The following is a 20,887-nucleotide window of genomic DNA, read 5'->3' as shown; positions in this document are numbered from 1 at the left end:
TGCTGTACCTTCGAGTTTAAATTTAGGGAATGTGAAGAGGCTGTGCTGTGTGTATTCCTTTTTAAATTTTGATAGTTAATTCTCCATTATACTTTTTACTGTCTGTTTTGCCAAGAGTTTTAGTGGACGTGTAATAGGAGATAAAATGATTGAATGTTTTGTGTTTTTTCATTAAAAATAGTTTTTGAACAAAATTCACCCCTTATAAAAGATCTCCTTTTACAGTTTCTTCCTCTTCATTACCAACGTGACATGTGGAGATGACTGTGTGTGAAAGCCTTTTCTATCTTTTAATATAGGAGATTCACGAAGACGAAAAGGAAGCAGTTGTATTCCTGACAAAATGAAGGGGGTTAGCGCTGGCTCGTTATGTGCAATCCTGAGAGAAAATGGAAGCTGTTTCCCATGGTACTGTTCCGTTTGGAGAGTGGAATTTTGAATCTTGCCTTCCTTGTATGTTCTAGGAAGTTCTGGACGTCCAACACCAAAGTATACGAAAGTCGGAGAGCGTTTACGGCATGTCATTCCTGGACACATGGCCTGCTCCATGGCGTGTGGTGGCAGAGCATGCAAGTATGAAAATCCAGCCCGCTGGAGTGAGCAGGAGCAAGCCGTTAAGGGGGTCTACTCATCCTGGTAAGTGATTCTGTCCCTTCAGTAGCTCACACCTACTGCTCACTAGGGAAGGGAATGGAGATGTATGTGATGCCAGAAGGCAGTGGGCTGTAGGAGGAGTATGGGGTTTTGAAGTCAAAGGATCTCACCTCCCTTCCCTGGCCTTGCTGCTTGATGAGCTGTGATCTTGACCTACTCACACAGGCACTCTGAACCTCAGTTTCCTCATCTGTAAAATGGAAATAGTAAAACCAACCCCATAGGGGCTTTTTTGTTTTTTGTTTTGTTTTGTTTTTTGTGAGGAAGATTGTCCCTGAGCTAACACCTGTACCAATCTTCCTCTATTTTATGTGGGATGCCACCACAGCATGGCGTGATGAGCGGTGCTAGGTCCACACCTGGGATCCAAACTCATGAACTCTGGGCCACCGAAGCAGAGCATGCAAACTTAACCACTATGCCACTGTGCCAGCCCCAGGTTCTTTTTTAATTAAGTGAAGTGATGTATGCACAGTATGTTAAAGAAATGGTCACTAGATACTTCAAGAAATGATAGCTAGATAGCTCTTAAACTTCAGAAATTGCTAGAATTGTTAAAATGTTCAGCTATAAATTTGAGAAATTATGAGGTACTTACATAGTTTTGCAGTTTCATACATGTAAGCTTTAGCCTCATTTTTATTTTCTTCTTATATTCTTTATTAAAGTACACATTTTCATGCAAATATACTTCCAGGCTGCCTCAGTAGAAGTCGTACAAGTTGTTGGATCAGTAGACAATATAAGATGCTTGCATTGTTTATGTGAGTGCAATTCATTCCTGTTGAATCATACTGCTTTTTATTAGTAATGGTAAATGGGCAAGTATACTTTTTTTGATATAGTGGTGTTTGAAGAATTCTGATAAATAAACCAAATCACATTTGAAACACACTAGGAGGTAAAGAACTCTGGTAGTGAATCATTTTATACAGCAAGAATCCATTTACTAATTCGATGTTTGTCGACCAGCTTATCTAACTTGCACCCTGTGCATTTTCGTATTGGATTTGCTGGGTGCGTGTGTAGTGATACAGTTGGGGGTCCACTGTCACTGTTGTTCTCCACAGATCATATTCTGGTCCATCACTATCTCTGTTAAAGAGTATTGTGAAAAAGCAAACAGTATTCCTGACGTGTGGTCAGGACAAGTAAATTACTAATCATGCAGCTTAAGGTTACGGTTATATTTTTAGTTATTGACCAAACCATCTGAGTCTTTTTCACCTCTGCTGCTTTCATGTTTTATCTCTCCTCATCTTATACTAAGTACTATTAAATTTTGGGGGGTACCAAACCTTTGGGGGGTATTCAGACATTACCCAGGGGAGGAGGGTGATATCGTTCTGGATCCTGCCCTGCTCATCTAATGTCTCTGATATTCCTCTCAGGTTCATGTGACCCACAACCTCTGGTAGACCACCTGATGTATCTTTTACCACGCACTGGCAAGAAATTCAATCCAGAGCCCAGAGTCCTAATAAGAGTGACAGCCTTTTATTAGGCCGCTGTCCATTTATATACTCAGTAAACATCCATTTGGCTGCTAGCCAGGCACTATGCTAGACACTTTCAAATTATTATCTCATCTTTGTAAAATTCTTGTGAAGCAGGCATTGTTAATGTCATTTTATTGATGAAGGAATTGAAGTCCAGAGAGACTAAGTAATTTACTACACAGCCAGAAAGTAGAAAATCCAGCATTTGGAACCAGGCCCGACTGACTCCAAAGCTCATATTTTTTGCTAAATTACAATAACTCAGCATTTATAAAAAACATGCCATGATTTATGTTCAAGACTTTATATCCACGTCATATTGAATTCCCACACCAACGCTGCAAGGCAGACGTTATTACCCCCACTTAGCACGCTAGGTGACAGGTGCAGAAAGTAGGGTAACTAAGGCTGCCTCCCCACTGGCCCTCCTCGTTTGGTCAGGAACATTGGATAACTAACCCAAATTGTTACCTTTGCTAGCAGCTGAGGTTTCTCCATGTCCAGTAGAATCTCATGAGAGTCTTTGAAAAAGCTATGCCAGAGTTCATAAATACTTTATGTCCTGGAATTTTTTCCAGGGATTTAAGAAGCTTGGGTTTCTTAGAGACCTAATTGTGATGCAAAATTGAAGCCAGATTTGTCTAAAAAGATTCTTACCTTGTAGAGTTGTTGAAATCATAGAATAAGTAGGGGCTTGCTCTCTCTCTCAGTCCTTAGAGCTGCGATGTTCTGGGCTTTGTGCGTCTTACCAGTCCCTCCTCCCTCTGTAGGGTCACTGATAAAATCCTGGCCATGGCTCGCCCGTCCACAGAGCTCCTCGAGAGGTACTGCATCATCGAGCAGTTCCGGACGTAAGTGCCGCTGTAATAATCCCCTCGTGTTTTCTCTTCCAGTGCTTTTGACTTCAAATGGAAAAGTGCTTTCATTGTAACAATGGGCAGCAAAGAGCTTATTTCAAATAAGAAATTAAAGTTTTGAGGGAAATTAGTAATGTTTATTGATGTCAAAAAAGGGTTAATTTTTTAAAACACTATCTCCCAATATGACTAATTTTTTTTCTCTTTCCTTTAAGACATGGCATAAAAACAATCATCAACCTGCAGCGCCCTGGCGAGCATGCCAGCTGTGGGAACCCTCTGGAACAGGAGAGTGGCTTCACGTACCTTCCTGAGGCTTTCATGGAGGCCGGCAGTAAGTCCTTCCATCCTCCTCTCTGTGAGTTACCAAGGACAGCACTCAGAGACTTTGCTCAGCTCTTAGGTTAAAAACGTGGTGGAAATAAATGCCTCCTGCATAGTAGTAGGGCTCCTAAAAGTGAAGATGAGCTAACTTTGACTTTCAGCAATGCTGCCATTCTTCTTTGGTATTGCTGTGGAAAGTATAGGATTTCTTTTTTTGTGGGAGGGTTCTTCGGAGGAGACCCCGTGGAAATAATGCCTGCGTTAATTACAGTATGCCAGACCTGTCGTCTTATTTAATCCTTAAAGCAATCATGTAACATAGTAGTTGTTGTTTCTGCTTAACGCATGAGGCCACGCTGGCTTAGTGAGTTCTGACTTGCCTAAGATCACACAGCTCAAACATGACAGCAGGGTTGGAACCCAGAACTCACTCATGCTTGTATTGCTGCACAGTTCTGCCCCTGGGTAGGATGAGGGATTCTTTATGTGACAATCCCAGAACTTCCTCGGTCACAGGAGCTTTGGGAGGAATCCACCGAGTGTGTGTCATTCACACCAGGCTGGAAAGGATCACCCCGTGCCATTTTTGGAACTTGTTTTTAAAAACTTTGTGTCTACCTTTTTTTTCCCATTAGGTGGAAAATCTGTCTGTACCACCTTATACTGTTTATTATTCATTTAGACACATTTCCATGCTTAAACAAGATTGCATGCTTTCCCTCCATAGCTGAGTAATTTTGGTATAGATCATTAGCTTTATTAATTTGCAATCCTGCTTTTCCTTAATTCTTTCTGTCTGAGTTTTAGCAGGAAATGTCTTAAGTAATATTGAGTGTACTTCGTTAAAAACTGCTAACGGTAAACTTACTGAAAATGTAGAAAGCCAGTTATTTTAGGCCTACACAACTATTGAGATCTGCGTGCCTTACAGCTTTATACTTTTCGTGAATTCACTCACTTTCTTCAGGTGTTTGCAAGTATTTTTCCTGTATGTTGATTTTTTTTTCTTTTTCTCTTTTTCATTGTCCAGTTTATTTCTACAATTTCGGGTGGAAAGATTATGGTGTAGCATCCCTTACCACCATCTTAGATATGGTGAAGGTGATGACGTTTGCCTTACAAGAAGGAAAAGTAGCTGTCCATTGTCACGCAGGACTTGGTCGAACAGGTAAATTCTAGGAGGTGGTTTTATTGTCTTGTAGCGTATTTAAATATGTAAGGAATAATATTTCCTAATTCTAGAGGATAAATATTTTTCAGAATCCTATCAAAGCTTTGGAATCAAATGGAAGAAGTTAATAAAAGATTTTTGAAGTATCTTAGATAATTTCAGTTACCAAATATTTGTGAGTATTTTTGAATGACTTAGGGTTGAAAACTCATCATATTTAGATAACAGGTGAGTTTCCACATCTAGCTAAATGATCACTCTGATTTTCTTCCTTAAAGGAAAAAAATCAAGACTTTAATACATAGTGTCTTTAAAAAATGTAGTTTTCCTTAATCAAAATAATAATGAAAATAGCAAGCATTGTTTCACTTGCTATGTTCTAAGCATTTTACATCTACTACCTTTTTAAGTCTTTAGCAACAATGTGAGTTTTAAAGGAGGTTAAGTAATTTGCTACGTTGGGTAAGTGGCAGAGCCAAGATTTAAATCCATGGCTGTAAGGATTTTGTTTGTGAAGGAGTGTCTATCTGTGCCTAGAATGCTATATAAAAATCAATGATTTTACTTAAAAATGCAGCAGAGTCTCAGTCTTATTGGATGAAAATAGATTCCATAGGGTTGGAATCTTCGTTTTCATCTGGTCCAGCCAGACACCTGAGCTCAACTCTGTCTGTTGTCTGCCTGTGTACCTGCCATGGAGTCTCCCACCTACTCAGGAGCATCTTCAGGACAGGAGTCAGTTCTGCTTGAGATCGTCAGCTCTTAGGGTCAAGCCAAAATCTCACCATTCCTGGCAGTTCCTCACAATAGCTCTGCAGATGTTTCATACTTACACTAAAGACCTGCATGTCCTAGTGAAAAAGATATGTTGAAGCCTACCACGGACTGGGAAAACATGCAATTTTTGGAGGTTCTGATTTTCATATGTAATGAGATTTGCAAACTTGGTGAATCACACGGATGTCTTTTTATTTGCCTTTTACTTTGATCTTAATTAACTGTTATATTTGCATTAATTGATTAATTATTGCCTCTATTATTCATTTTAATTTGATATTAATTAACAAGACTACATAATGTTTACACTCTTAAGGCTGTTTTCCTTACTATTAAGTGCTAATAGAAAAATAGAGTTATATCACGGTTTGAAGAAAAACATGTATTGGTGTAGAAACAAGTATGGAAGAAGAATTGTGAGGGAAAAAACCAGGTTGTGAATGTGAATAATCTCTAAAGAAGAAAATGCCCAAGTGGGAAGAATGCCAGACTGGAATGTGCCAACAATTGAAGGCAAAGACGGCAGGGGTGGGAAGTTCCAAGAAAGGTGTATAGATTGATTGAATGGAAATTTTTAAGAGCTGTTGAGAGTAGAGAGAAGGAGGATTTACTTTCTTCCATGTTGGAGTTGGGCACAAGGAGGAAAAACCCACTGGATCATCAGTTCATTCAGTCATCCCCCCTCACTCCACAATGACTCATCACCCCTCACTCCCTCACTCATTCACTCATCCCTCCTCACTCCACACTCACTCACCCCTCCTCACTCCACACTCAGTCATCCCCCCTCACTCCGCACTCACTCACTCATCCCCCTTCACTCTACACTCAGTCATTCGTCCCTCCTCACTCTACACTCACTCACTCATCCTTCCTCACTCCACACTCACTCATCCCTCCTGACTCAGTCATCCCCCCTCACTCCACACTGACTCATCCCCCCTCACTCCCTCACTCATTCACTCATCCCCCCTCACTCCACACTCACTCACCCCGCCTCACTCCACACTCAGCATCCCCCCTCACTCCACACTCACTCACTCATCCCTCCTCACTCCACACTCAGTCATCCCTCCTCACTCCACACTCACTCACTCATCCCTCCTCACTCAGTCATCACCCTCACTCCACACTCACTCAGTCTTCTTCCCTCACTTGTCATCCCTCCTCACTCCACACTCACTCATCCCCCCTCAATCCACACTCACACTGTCATCTCCCTCATTCCACACTCTGTGATTCCCCCTTTCATCACACTCACTCACTCACCCCCCCCTTACCCACACTCCATCATGCCTCCTCCTCCATACTTACTCAGCTTCACCGTGACAGTGTCTGTACTTGCCCCAGGCTACAGACGTATCTGAGGCTTCTCAGTCAAGCGGATAGGTGCCATATAGACTAGTAAATAGATAAACACCATACAAAATTTAAAAAGTTATAATTGTCCTTAAAATGCCCCTGTTTTTATATGGTTTCCTAATACATATTCAAATTTAAAATACTCAAAGAGTATAAATAAATAAACATGTAAGCTTTTCTCATAGCAATTTTCTCTTCTTCACTGTTTAGGTGTTTTAATAGCATGTTATTTAGTTTTTGCAACAAGAATGACTGCCGACCAAGCAATTATATTTGTTCGGGCAAAGCGACCCAATTCCATACAAACTCGAGGACAGCTACTATGTGTAAGGGAATTTACTCAGTTTCTGATTCCTCTTCGCAATGTATTCTCTTGCTGTGACCCCAAAGCACATGCTGTCACCTTAGCACAGTATCTAATTCGCCAGCGGCACCTGCTTCATGGTTATGAGGCACGACTCCTGAAACACGTGCCAAAAATTATCCACATTGTTTGCAAATTGCTGCTGGACTTAGCTGAGAACAGGCCAGTGGTGACCGAAGAAGTGGCAGAGGTCCCCAGCCTCTCTGCCGAAATTGAAAAGACCGTTTCTGCGATGGTTACAATGCAGCTGGATAAAGAGTTACTGAGGCACAACAGTGATGCCTCAGACTCTCTCACCCCCACTGCAGTGACAGCCGATTTTGAGAATCAGGAGGTGATTCTTTCCAGTGAACAAGAGTTTGACCCTCTTTGGAAGAGGCGGAAAGTCGAGTGCCTTCAGCCCCTGACTCGTCTGAAAAGGCGGCTCAGCTACAGTGACTCGGATTTAAAGAGGGCTGAGTCACTTCTGGAGCAAGGAGGGACTCCGTGGACAGTACCTGCCCAGGTCTTGCCTTGCCATAACCCCAGGCAGCAGAAGCCCATAAGCCATTGTCACTCCCCGCAGACTCCACAACTAGATTTAAATAAGGAAGCACTGGTCCGCAATACCTTTTCTTTCTGGAATCAGACTAAATTTGGAGGCCTGGAAGGACTCAAAGATGACGGGTCCCCAGTTTTCCATAGGAAGAATATTCCGAAGGAAGTACAGCGGAGCAGAACCTTCTCTGGGGGCGTTTCAGGTTCACACAGCCCTGGGGAGCCAGTTTCCCCCAACTTTGCAAACATCCCTAAGGAGCTATGCCGCTCTCCCCACCAAGTGCCCCACTGCAGGTGTGACGGTCAGGGTGCTTGCTGCCAAGATGGTGAGACTCACTGCGGCCCTGTGGGCTGTGGCTCCAGTCCCAAAGTACGGGCCTCGACTGGACCCAAACCCCAGGACAGCAAAGATCTGTCTGAAGTCGCTCCACACACGGCTTTGCAGTCTGAACTGAGTGTTGAAGCAAGGAGAATACTGGTGGCCAAAGCCCTGGCAAATTTAAATGAGTTTGCAGAAAAGGAGGAAGTGAAAAGGAAGGTAGAAATGTGGCAGGTATTTGTATTTCCTTTCATTATATATGTGTGGGAAATATCTATGTCAGAGCAAAAATGTAATATGTTTCCCCAGATTCATTTGTTATAGGAATTTGAAAACATGTTTGTGTAATACTTAACTTTTGAACTTCAGGTTTCTCCCCCTTAATACGAGCCTGCTGTCATAGAAACGACAGACACAGAGCTGTCGTGTGGGTTCTTTCTAGTCTCCATGTGAAAGAAAGCACTTAGTGCTAGCATTTAGCAGGGTGCTTGACTGAGCGAGCCGTTGACGTTGATTGATGTCTGTAGCTTCCTTCTTTCTTGCTGGTTTGTGGGACTGACAGACGGATGGACAGCCCACAGCAGACAGCTCTAGAACAGACCTGAAGTATCTCTAACCTGAGGCCTGGCAGGGAGCCACACTTTGAGAACCACTGACCAGGAGACATAAATGAAATCAGACGAAGCTCTTTTCCAAAGTTCATCAACCCAAGCGTTGAGTGAGGCCAGAGGGACTTGCAACAGATGCCCCTGCTCCGCATCCCTCGTGCAGCCTTCCCAGTCCACCCAGTGTGGCACCTCTGGGGTCCGGGAACACAAACAGGAGCGGCCCCAGAGCACGTTTGCGCTGTTAGTTTTACCTGAGAATGGGGTCTTTGCGGTCCATTTCTTGGCTTTTATCTTCATTAGAATGTGAAATTTCAAATTTTAACCCCTTTTTGTGTTGTACTTTCACTAAAAAGACAATCTTAAATCGCCACGCACTCTGCCCTGAGTGAGCAGCTGGTCTAGAGAAGAGGCAGGCCTTATACACCTAGTTATCTGACGCGGGTAAACTGCCCATGTGTGGCACTGACCTAGGGAGTAAGTGAGGCCTGGCTCACTGAAATCTTGGCTTGTTGGCCCGTAATCTACTACAGATTATTTGCATAGCTGCTCTTCTGGATTCTACCATTAGTTAAGCAAGGCATGTACACTTTCTAAGAGGGCCAGAACCTTCCAGATGCAGAAGTGGGAAAACCGAGCGTGGAGCCTCCCACCTGCTAACAGCTGGGTGACAGGAGGAGGGCACTCCCACACACGCTTTCTCCGTCAGAACCGTAGGCAGTTCTAAACTATTTGCTTAACAGGTAGTTAGATGTATTGCTTTCTTCCAACATGAAGTGTTTTCTTTACTTCCTGCTCCAAACTAAACAAGCCTTCCAGGCAGCAGGTCTTCCCTTGCCTCGCCGTGAGCCACCTTAGTGAGCAGTAGGGCCTCCGGTTTCAGGCGCCCTAGCTCGCAGCCCCCTTGGCTCAGCCCCACATGGGCCAGACTGTTTCAGTGAGTAACACATCCAAAAGCATTCTCTAGAGGTGAACACAACCCTTTCATTTGCATGGATTTGCCCTTTTTTCTTTCCTAGATTTTACTAGGGGCCTTTCAGCAATAAAACAAATCAGTTGGATTCTGGAAAGAGTAAAATGAACATGATCTGAATAGCATAATGCCACCTTTGCCTGTACGAGGCCCCTTCACATCTATTACTTCATGTGACTTGCACAGTAATCCTCTGAGGCAGATGAATATTAGTTACAGCATCTTTGTTAATCTTTACAGTCTTTGTGAATTAAGTATCACAGATGGAGAAACTAAGGGTCACAGCGGTCAAGTAACATGCTCATGGTCACGCGGTCCGAATGCAGCAGAGCCAGGATACAGCTCGTGTGTTTAATACTTCCCATCATCCCTACCTTTCCTAACCCCACTGGTGTCAGAAAACATCATGATGCGATAGTCATTTTACTAAGAGGGTCCTTGAATTGTGTCCTTTCTGCCCAGCTTATCTTCTCATTAGCTACATGTAATTGAATAAAAACTATTCTGCTCTGTACATGATCAGTGGGATACAGAGGACTTACACAACTGAAAGTATTAGCTTATTTATGACTTAATAGAGAGGACCCTGGTGGCATGGCAGAAACATCACAGACTGGGGTAGAGCAGAACTGGGTGAGAATGCTTCTTTTACCCTCTTCTTGCATCGGGCTCTGGGCAGGTTATTGGGCCTCTCTGGTGGGTGGCTTTAAGAACCAGAGAGAAGTCGTGCATTCTGGTTCCTGTCATATTGTAAATATTCTGTAAATATTGGATTGGTGAATGAATGAATGGTAGCAATTATTATGCTTATTACTATTGCAAACATATATTTTATTTACTACCGTAAATCTGAACCCTGTCAGAAATTAAAATTTTTGTCCCACTCTTCCCCTGCTCTCTCTGAAGTTTTAGAATCTGCTTAAATTATGTCCAGGCATTTGGAGTATTGGCAAGACTTCCTAGTTCTTTCATCCTATCAGATTTCAGGATGCAGCACTTTGTTATTTGTTAAATTCTGCATAGGATTCTAAAAAGGAATTTGAAAGAACTACATATACCATGTTTACCAATGTTAAAGCACTTTTTGGGGGGCACATTTTGAAGTTTCGGTCAGAAGCTTTTCCTTATCCCAGGTTAATTTGCAAATGTTCTCTTAGTTATGCTTTTTCATCTACCATTCTGCCTCATTGTAATAAATATTTCTGTTTCGTTCCAAGGAGCCTGAAAAGGAAGGCTCCCTCTTCCTGGACTGTTCCTGTGGTTTCTCAGTGAGGTGGAGAACCTGGGTTAACTAAGCCCTTCTGTGCACCAGGAGCTTTAACAGACCTCTCAGCCAGTCAGCCCAGTGGGCAGGGTCGCACCTCGCAGACGGAAACTGAGGCTTAGAGAAGTTCAGGGTCTTAAGCCAGTGTGCCGCCTGGAAGTGGGGGGCACTGGGAGGGGTCCCGTTCCTCACCCAGAGCCTGAGACTCACTCTCCTGGACAGCCTAAGGGTCATCAAATGTCAAATGGTGCCTGCCTCCCTCTCCCCCTCTCTGTACCTCTGTCTCCCTCCCTCTCCTCTCTTCTCATCTCTTTTTCTGCTCTCCTCTCCTCTCTCCTCCCTCTTTTTCTTTCTTCCTTTCTTTCTAGAAAGAACTAAATTCCCGAGACGGAGCTTGGGAAAGAATATGTGGCGAAAGGGATCCTTTCATCCTGTGCAGTTTGATGTGGTCTTGGATGGAGCAGCTGAAAGAGCCTGTGATAACCAAAGAGGACGTGGACATGCTGGCTGACAGGCGTGCAGATGCTGCAGAAGCGCTATTTCTGTTAGAGAAGGTAAAGTAGCTGTTGGACAGTTGATGAAGTTAACTAAGACCTTCAGCACAAGTTTCACACACTAAAAAATCCATTATAAAAAAGAGAATTCATACAGAATCCCATATCTGGGTCTAATTTAAGTTTTTCCAAGGTAAGAGAAGAAATGCAGACCCAGTATAAACATTTAGAAAATACAAAAATAAAAAGGGAAAATACCCATAATCCAAGGAGAGCCACTTTAAACGTTTTCAAGTCTTTTCTTTCAATCTTAGTAGATAAGTTAACTTGGTAAAAATCATTTCACATACAATTTTATGCTTCATTTTTGCTCAGAATTATAACATAGGTATTTTTCTATGTTTACTGTAAGTTTTTCATAAATGTTAACTTTAATGGGTGGGTAATGCTCTACCATGGGGATATGTCGTAACTAACCACTTTTTCACTTTCAAGTATTTGTTTCTACTTATTTACTATGGACATATAATGTGAGAAGTATGGGATGGGTTGGAATATGCACCCATTTGTATTTCTTAAAAAGGCACATGTGTCATATGTACATTTATGTATATAATTTATATATGTATAAAATATAGAAGAAAAAATATTGTTCCTTTAGGGAACAATAGTAGGAGACAACGGATCTAGGAAGGGAGGCAGACTTTTCATTGTAGATCCTTGTATACAGTTTATTTTTAACCATATAGAGATATTGTTTTCATTTAAAAATAGGCTTTGTTTTGTTTTATGAAATAGTGTTATCTCATAATCTACTCTAGTTACCTACTGTGCTGCAGTGTAAACATCTCGTTGTTTCCAGTTCATCTATGACTACTGCACACACAGACACATGCACGCACACACACAGAGACACACATAGACAGGCACGCCCAGACACATGCTCAGTTGTGTGATGCACATCTTTAAAGATCAGGTTTTTCCTGCGTCTAGAGTCCTTTTCTTAGGCTGTATTCTCTGGAATTAAATTACAGAGAGGAAAAGGAGGGATGTAAGGGAGATGGCTAACCTTTGTTGGGTGGCAGTGGGCCCAGGCCCTTGCTAGGTCATAAATTCCATTTTCACCTTTGTTCATCTCCATAGCCCGGAGAGGTCGAGGCCTCGTTTTACAGAAAAGGGAAGGTGAAGCAACTTCCCCAAGGTGCACAGCATGTATCAGAGCAGGATTCAGATTCAGCTGGCTCTGGCACAAAGCTTGTGCACTTTCTGTCACATCGTCCTGTTTCATCATCATTCACTCTCACCCTTATGTGTAGGAACTTTACATTATTTTGGGGTTTTTACTTTTTACTTCAATAGGCATCACTGTAATGATCATTTGTGCTTGCAGGTCTGTCTGCTTTTCAGATTATATCCTTACAGTAGCTTTCCAGAAATGAAAGTAGTGGCATGTTGCTCCACTGGTAGAGTTTCCCCTTTGCTTGTCTAAAGTGAACAACCCCAGGAGTCAAGTTGGGGACACATTCCTTAGGGGCCTCCCCCCTTAAGTTCCAGCATCTTCCTGGAGAGCTGTGCTATCTCTCTTTCCACCCCTCCTCCCTCCATGGCGTCTGCAACAGGTAGAGCATGCAGGTACTGAGTGCTGGGTGCCCCGCTGACCAGTCCACGTCTTGCCGTGCCATGTCAGCATCTACTAGCCGACTGAAACAGTTATGTCTGAAAACAACAAGAGTGGATTGTCTCTTTAGTTCACTGTAAGGAAGACATTTGGTTTGAAATTGCTCTTATCTTCAGACTCAGTTGTACTTCTTGTAATAACTAAACAGCTTTGATTTGATCTCGTGAAAGCCTTTCAGACTGTACTGACACCTCACAGGAGACTCTAGTCGAGCCTTTGTAGATGGCTCAGTGTCTGAGGTTGTGAGCACTTGGTTGCAAACCAGTCCCTGGCTCTGGAGTTGCTTTGAGTTTATTCCTTGAGGCATTTTTTCAAACAACTTGTTTGATTTTGATTTCTACAAAAGCAGGGTCAGCAGCAGACTATACTTTGCGTGTTGTGCTGCATAGTGAGCCTGCAGACGATTCCTGTGGACGTGGAGGAGGCCATCCTTGCCCGAGCCATCAAAGCTTTCACTAAGGTGGGTCCACTCTTCCCCCTTCAGACTGCAGTCAGCATAGTCTTTGTAAACGACAGTCCACAGGCCACCAGCCTCCGGTAAAATAAAACTTGAGCTGTGTTTCCTCTTGATGGAAATATGTGTTTGACATTTCTTGAAAGTAGTTGCAGACTTTTGGCCAAAGAAATATCAGTTTCCTAACAGTCATATTAGAAAAAGCTGAACTGTGGGATTTTGAAGGAGAACATTGGAACAAAGAGCTTTTATAGAGAAACAGTTGAGTGTTGAGAAAGTATTTTTAAATCATGTGCCTAGTAGGCGTCAGAGAGTCTTCTTGTTGAGCCACTTCTATCCTGGGTCTAAACAAGAAACTGTCTATTGAGAATTCAACATCCAGCGCCGACGATTCGGCTCTGTGTCCTGGTTGGCAAATCCTAAGCAAAAAGTATCCTTTCTCTGCATATCCTTTTGGCTTGCAGCAATCTGTCTGAAGAAAAAAGCCAGGTTCACACCAAGAGAAGCGTTCCCCTCACACCTTCAGCTAACGTATTTGGTATCTCTCATGTGTGATATGAAAATGTCATTAAACAAAGAACTCAGCTTTTCAGTGACAGCACCTGTGGTAAACTTTAATGGTAATAGCAATTATTATTTGTACTCATTCACCAATTTCCTCCCCCCTCCTCTCTTTCCAAAATGACGTCCTCCTTGCTGGTTTTCTTGTTCCTCGTCTGGAGCTTTATGGCACTAACCTGCTCTGCACCCTCCCGGTCTCTTCTGACAGTTTCCAGAGTCAGCAGCTCAAACCCAATCAAGTGATCCTTTACATCTGTGTTAGCATTTTCATGGACTGAGAGGCTGCCTGCCATGTGGGGAGGGTTATGGTTTGATGTTTAACAAAGTAAACAATTCAAACCATTATTAATGTTAATAAGTTTTTGTAGATAGGACAGACAATATAATGGCTAAGATAAAATTAAATTTCTGAATCTAATTGAAAAAAAGTCCTTAATATTCTTTCTGAAAGCAGTAGGAATTCTTTACAACTTCTTTTGGCCTTTTGGGGGATACTGATGAACAGTTAAAAATACCAGTTGTTCCAAACCTGTCTATAAGAATGTTAGGCTACAGTTCCTGGGTCTCTCCCCTTGTGCATAATCTTATGAGTAGAGGCCCTGACAGTCCTTGGTCCGGGCTAGCTCTTCAAGGAAGTCTGTGCAGTGTCTGCTTCCACTGTAATAAAGGTCATGTTTCCCTTCAGGCCTGAGCTTAGCTGGCTTGCTGCAGCCCCCTCATCAAACATTGGGATTGCCTAAGCTTGGGGCTCCTCAGCTAGGATGCAGACCCCTTGCTTGTGCAGCCTCCACCTGTGCCCCTCAGTGTCAGCCCCCTGGAATGTAGAGGGCAAGGGAACCCGTGTGATTATGAAGCATATGCTGCCTTCAGTCATAAAGTTGTTTGTTTCTAGTTCAGCAGTCTCCTGTCTCCTGCCAGTGTCCACGAAGCTGGCAGACGAACTTGTTAGTGTGTGAGCAGGGTGAAATCTCAGACTCTTCCCTCCCTCTGCTCCAGGAGGAGGGGGTCCCTGGCCAAGTGATCCTGATCCTTTCCTAAGGAGTCACACATTTCTTTGGGGATGGGACTTTGGGGAGGTGTAGTAATTGCTCTGGTTCTCTGTCCTGCTATCACTCCTGACCCTGCAGTATGAGGAACTTGGGCAGACAATCAAAATATGTATACATGGTGCCTTCCCACCATGGGCAAGGACACTGGCTTTATGGAGGTTTTGATCTGTGCCAAACATGCTGTCGTGCTTAGTACTCACAGAAATCCTAAGGGGGTGGGTAGTAGCGTGACCTCTCTTACAGGGAGGTTAGGTGTGACCTGAGGCTACCTAGCTGGCAAGTAGAGAGTCAGGCTTCCTGTTCAGGTCGCCTCAGGGGTCTTAGTGCAACACTTAGAGCAGGTGTGTGCTGTTTTCTTAAGGAGACCTTTCCCTCACACCATCAGTGATTAGTGTCTGGATTAAAACTCACCTCACATCACTCTTGACTTGCTTCATGATGGTGTATATGAGTGTACTACGTATCCAGGCACTAGATTTAATTTTTTTAGTTTTCATTCGTAAGTTTGGTATTGACATGACTGGCAATTCTAATAGAATCTTTCAATTAAAATTAATGTGTGAAATATATTGTGTACTTTTTATATATAAAATTTTGTTTATAAGTCATACTTTTTTCTTTACCCCCTTTCTTTTCTCTCAAAATAGAAACTGGTTAAAATCCTTTTTACAGTGTCCTGAATATAAATTTTCTTTGTCACCAGGTTAATTTTGATTCTGAAAGTGGACCTATAGTTTACAACACCCTGAAGGAAATATTTAAGCACACACTGGAAGAAAAAAGAAAAATGGCTAAAGATAACCCTAAGCCCGATGTTTCGTGAAGCTGACTTTCCCTTGTGGTGAAAGGTTTCAGACCTGAAGATCCAGGCGGCATTTTTGTGCATAGGTGAACAGGTTGACGTGTGGCGCTGCTTCGTGTCATAGCACTTTATTTCAGATGCTCTTGGTTTGTACTAAGAATGCTTGTTCCTGTTTAGAGGAATTATTTATTTTAAAATATCCTTGAATTCCATTTTTGTGTTATAAAGTTGGTGCCACTTTTATTTATTTAACTGAATTAATATTGTTGTATTAATATTTTAAGTATGTGGTGTTTACATCTTTATTCTTTTTGACATTTTGGAGAAAGTTGTAATGCTTCTTTCCAAAACAGTTATTTTGTTGACGGAACTCTTCCTAGAGTTTTTACCAAACAGATAACTTTAGTAATAAACCTTCACTGTATATCCATCCCCCTGACACATGGCCTAAGGAAGTCACCTAGTGTCTTAAAGTGTTTTATATTTGTTAATAAGAAGGCTGTTGATAGAACATTTTTAAAAGGTTTTTAAAAATTTTTGAAATTTTTTGGTTTTTCTTTTCTTATATAAATATGGCAAAATGTTTCAAAGTGTATTATTTTTCAGAGTGATTTAGTTTTACGTTAAAGCATTGACTGTGAGGTGGTTGGGATTTTTCACTTGTAGGAAGTAGACTTGCTCTCTATCAGGCCTCCAGATGACCTTGCCAACCCTGCTGTCACAGGAGGCAAGAGGGGTTCTCAACACATCAAGCCTTATTCCCACTCCCATGGGCGGCCACACAGCCAAATAGCATCCTCACAGAGAAAGCAGGGTCAGTGGTAGGCAGTGTGGGAAGCTGCCCTGAACTGAAGCAGGACTCCACAGAAAGGTTAGTCTCGCAGGGACAGGCTCTGTGCAGCCCCACTGTCTCCGGCACTGCAGCCACTCTCCAGAGACAGCTGTCCCTGCTGACAGTGTGATAGTGCGAGCTCTGGCCCACACCTCCCAGAACCGCCGTTCCCTAGATCCAGTGCCTCAGGGCCCTATCTTTGGCTGCTTTTTTACTGTAAGAATTAAGATTTTTAAGTTGAATTTGACCCACATAGATTGCATTTACCCTACTAGCTTTAGATATGAAGTAACCGCCTAAGCTAGTTCCTTGTAGACCAAACTGTCAGTCAGCAATTGAAGCCATACCCATTATCTAAATGAATATGTGGGGGTATCAGAGGCCAAGCCACAGAGAGGATAGTTTTTCCCAATAAAGGTGATATTAAACCTATTTCAAACTAAAGAACCTACTACTTAATTGTAAAGACAGAATTTCAGGGGAAGCAAGACTAATTTACAGAAAATGAAATTGCTCCAACTCCTGCATTTCCAAATCAGGCTTTAGCACATCAAATATATTCTAGTTATCATCAGTCTTACTAACTCTGGTGGCAAACCCTAAATACCGTTTTCTCCCACACTGTTTGAATTTTCTTAGGAACTAAAATCCAGTGAAGTTTGATGAACTGGATTGCCCATTTCTGAAATTTCTCATTTTCAAGTGCCTGACCTGGGAAAGAAGAGGAGAAAATAATTATGTTTTATCCAAAGGTACATTGCAAAAATATGTTTTTTACTCACAAAGATGTTAGTCTTTGTCTCAGTCATTCTCACATGGGCAGGTGCCACCATGGCTCATTTGACAAGTAGCTGTTGGCCTGTGTATCTGAAACAGTCTTTTCAGACTAGAGGATAGAGATAGTGGGAGAAATTAATCAGGCTGTATACAAATATTGTATTTATTTGAATAAAAGTGGAAAGAACAACCCATAACCCTCGTCTTGTGCTTCTTTAGCTTGGTGCCTCTGAGATCCTGATGAGAAAAATGGAGTTTTGTGGTTAAGTTTTCCTGATGAGCAGACTGAGTTTTGGGCTGAGTAGTTAGCTAGCTAGACTCTAGTTAGTGCCAGCTCTGTTGATCCAGCATGACCAAGCTAGGGGTACCAGGACAGGAGAGCTCTAAGAGGAAGGGGTGAGAAAATCTCCAGGCCAACAAGACTCCTGCTTTCCTATATTTAAATGGGTGAGGAGTTCTTTGTAGCCCAGAGGTAGAAATCCACTTACTGGAAGAGGTCACGGGGTTGCAAAATTGGGCTCAACAGAAGTGGGAAGGGCCAAGTGCACACGTTCAGAACTTACTGCCACGGCTGGGCACATGTGTTGTCTCACTTTACTTCTCAGCAGACTGACTGAGAGAGCAGTATTATTCATACTCGCCTGATGAAGGAATCCCAGTCTGACTGACTCTGGACCACACTCTCCTCCCTCCTGAAGCCGCCTGCCGGTGGAGCTCCTAACCAGGTGGAGCTGCCCAGCACTGAGTGCCCCGTCGGGGACTTGGAGGCCCTTTTGGCAGAAGACTACTGACAGCATTATAGAGCATCACATTGTTCATACTTCAGCGAAAATATCCCACGTTTTTTGTCCTCTGGAAAATGTTGAGCTGGCTCTGTTACTATCATATGATCTCTAGCGTATCACTCTTAGGAAGTGCATGGTTTCTTGCCACTCTTGGTTTTCCTATTTCAGAGTTTGCTGGTGCTCTCTAAGATGTGGTGCTGCTGGTTTAGAGGTTGCTTGATCTACATGCGTAAGTCAGAAATACTGTGCTGGTCTGCTTAGTCACAGCTTCAGCCAGCTTCCCAGATTTGTCTGAAAAAGAGTATGTGCTTTCATCGCTCTGGTTTCCATGAGAATAACCACATATCATACTTCAGTAGAGGTAAAGTTTCTCTATTTTCTCTTAAATGGAGAATGCCTACTCCTATACTTGGGTGCTGTTTCAGGCTGCTCTCTAGGTGTCTGAAAAAATGTCCAGAGGCACTGTGTTGTAGAAACAGAGTGGGATCTTTGTTGTTGTTGTTCCAAATTAATAAGCATTGATATCTTTTCAGTGCAAGTAAGTCAAGAATGACACTCCCTTTAGTGCTTTTTATTTTCATGAATGTGGCCCAAGATTAGTGCCTTACCTACAGGAGCCCTTCTCGATGCTAGGTGGTTGAAAATTGTTTACAGGTAAAACGGCAGGAGAAAAATTCTACAAATCCTGTTAGGCAGCGGTGCATGATTTTTTAGTTATGCTTTCAGGCATGAGCTGATCTCTGATCAGCCCAACACTGACAATAAAACTGATTTATGAGCAGTCACAATGGAGCCATTCAGCGGTGGAGCTGTGGCAAGCCTTCATTCTGAGCTATCAATTAAAACATCCAGTCACTAAAGATAATGCCCCAATAAGACATCATAAAACCTTTTGCACTGAAAATAAAAGTTTCATACATTCTCTGCAATTCATATCACAACACAAGGCTGTGGGGCCCTTGCCTCCTGGCTTTCTTGATTAAAATGAAAAGATGTTTTACTCTTAAGATTGTTTATTAGGGAGAAGCTACATTTTGGAATTGGTTCCTCCTCAGGTGACCATTTGATCATACTCTAAATACTCCTTGGTTTTGAATTAGTGAATTGCTTTATCATTTTCTTTCTCTTAAAAATAGAACAAACTACTCAGACATTGAATTAGACTGAACCATATGAAATGGCCGTTTCTGCAGGTCAAAAATGATGAAATACTGGCCATTTCATATGGTTCAACCTAATATTAAATTTAATGTTCCTGGGACTTGTAGGTGACATTTCCTGAATTATTTTAGCAAAGTTTAGATTAGATGATCAGTTACTTTCTGAGAATATCCTGTATGCTCACAGTAGAGTTCTAATACAAGTGGAAGAGACCACTATGAAACTTAGATTCTTTCAGCAACAGGTTTGTGCCTGTTCTGTGCTTGGCCCTCTGCTGATGCTGAGGACACCCAGGAGTCACTTACTCAGTCATTCATCCCTCCGTCAGGAGCCAAGTCTAGTGCGTGTCCACATCCGCCACGTCACTTGTCCATGCCATCTTCTCCCTCCGTCAGCACCCTTGTTGAGTTCTGCGTTGGCCGCCACCCAGCTGCCTCCTTCAGCCCACACTTCCATTCTTTCTGAACAATAATGAAAGAACTAATTCTCAACACTTTATCCTTCGGCTAATTCCAAATGTCCTTCAAAACTCAGCTTTGATTGCTTGGAACAGAATAAGTGCTAATTAACTCTGTTAAATGTAATGAAATTCAACTACCTGCCTACCCCATAGCCCAAGGAGGTAGGGAGGTGTTATGGGCTGAATTATGCCCTCCTAAAATTCATATGCTATAGTCCTAACCCCCCACAGCTCAAAGTGTAATTGTGTTTGGAGATAGGGTCTTTGCTGAGGTAGTTAAAATGAGGTCATATGGGTGGGCCCAAATCCAGTGTGACTGGTGTGCTTATAAGAGGAGATGAGAACACAGACACACACAAAGGAAAGACCATGTGAGGACACAGGGCAAAGACAGCTGTCTACAAGTCCAAGAGAGAGGCCTCAGGGGAGACCAGCCTTGCCAACACCTTCATGTTGGACCTCCAGCCCCCAGAACTGTGGGAAAGCCACAGTCTGGTATTTGTTACACAGCGCAAGCTGACTGAGAGGAGGAGACAAAAGTCCCAGCTCCTCCTCAGGGCTTCCACTGTACCTGGTATGTTTCTCTGTAGTTTTACCTCAAACACCATGTTGCTTGGTTTTGCCTGTTTTTAAACTTTACATAAATTGAAGAATGCAATTTCTCTTGTGACTTCCTTTTTTTGTTCCACACACTCCTCACATTTACCCATGCTGATGTGTGATGCTGTAGTGCCTGTGTGTTCACTGCTGTGGATTCACCACCTTTGATCCTTTGACTTGTGATGGACACTAGGATGGTTGATATCTGTACATAAATATAAACATGTGGGTGCACACGTGCAAGTTTCTCTAGGTTGTGTAGCTCAGAGTGGAATGTACGGGCTTCAGGGTATGCACATGTCCAGTTTCCCAGCAATGACAATATTTCTAAATATGGTTGTACCTATTTGCACTCCCAGCAGTGGGGAAAGAGTTCTTATTGCTCCACATCCTTGTCAACACTTAATACTTTCTGAGTTCTTGATTTTCACAGACCTGGTTGGTACGAGATAGTGTCCTGATGTGTTACCTTATTATGTGTTTGGCACCATTTGTGCATCCTCTTCTCTCACGTGCTTGCTCATGTGC

At 42.6% G+C, this 20,887-nt stretch overlaps 1 protein-coding gene across 32 annotated transcripts in view; it reads left to right on the top strand.

The window, feature by feature from the left end:
* PTPDC1 (protein tyrosine phosphatase domain containing 1) overlaps positions 1 to 20,887 on the top strand; it is a 71,834-nt gene that overhangs the window by 45,075 nt on the left and 5,872 nt on the right. For 8 of the 32 annotated variants that reach the window (XM_023627584.2, XM_023627587.2, XM_023627586.2 and 5 more), the window contains 8 exons: positions 465 to 636; positions 2,924 to 3,004; positions 3,226 to 3,344; positions 4,365 to 4,502; positions 6,855 to 8,098; positions 11,075 to 11,260; positions 13,225 to 13,338; positions 15,646 to 17,550. In XM_023627584.2, the coding sequence (XP_023483352.2) occupies positions 465 to 636; positions 2,924 to 3,004; positions 3,226 to 3,344; positions 4,365 to 4,502; positions 6,855 to 8,098; positions 11,075 to 11,260; positions 13,225 to 13,338; positions 15,646 to 15,765 (2,174 nt within the window). In that variant the 3' untranslated portion in view covers positions 15,766 to 17,550. Of the gene's footprint in view, positions 1 to 464; positions 637 to 2,923; positions 3,005 to 3,225; positions 3,345 to 4,364; positions 4,503 to 6,854; positions 8,099 to 11,074; positions 11,261 to 13,224; positions 13,339 to 15,645; positions 17,551 to 17,958; positions 20,422 to 20,887 lie in introns of those variants that run through there. The other 24 variants (XM_070248941.1, XM_070248942.1, XM_070248943.1 and 21 more) reach the window with 10 other exon arrangements.

The sequence above is a fragment of the Equus caballus genome, chromosome 23 (genome assembly GCF_041296265.1).
Source record: "Equus caballus isolate H_3958 breed thoroughbred chromosome 23, TB-T2T, whole genome shotgun sequence".
NCBI lineage: Eukaryota > Metazoa > Chordata > Mammalia > Perissodactyla > Equidae > Equus > Equus caballus.
Note: the sequence above shows the minus strand (reverse complement) of the source record. Positions and strands in the feature narration are given on the sequence as shown.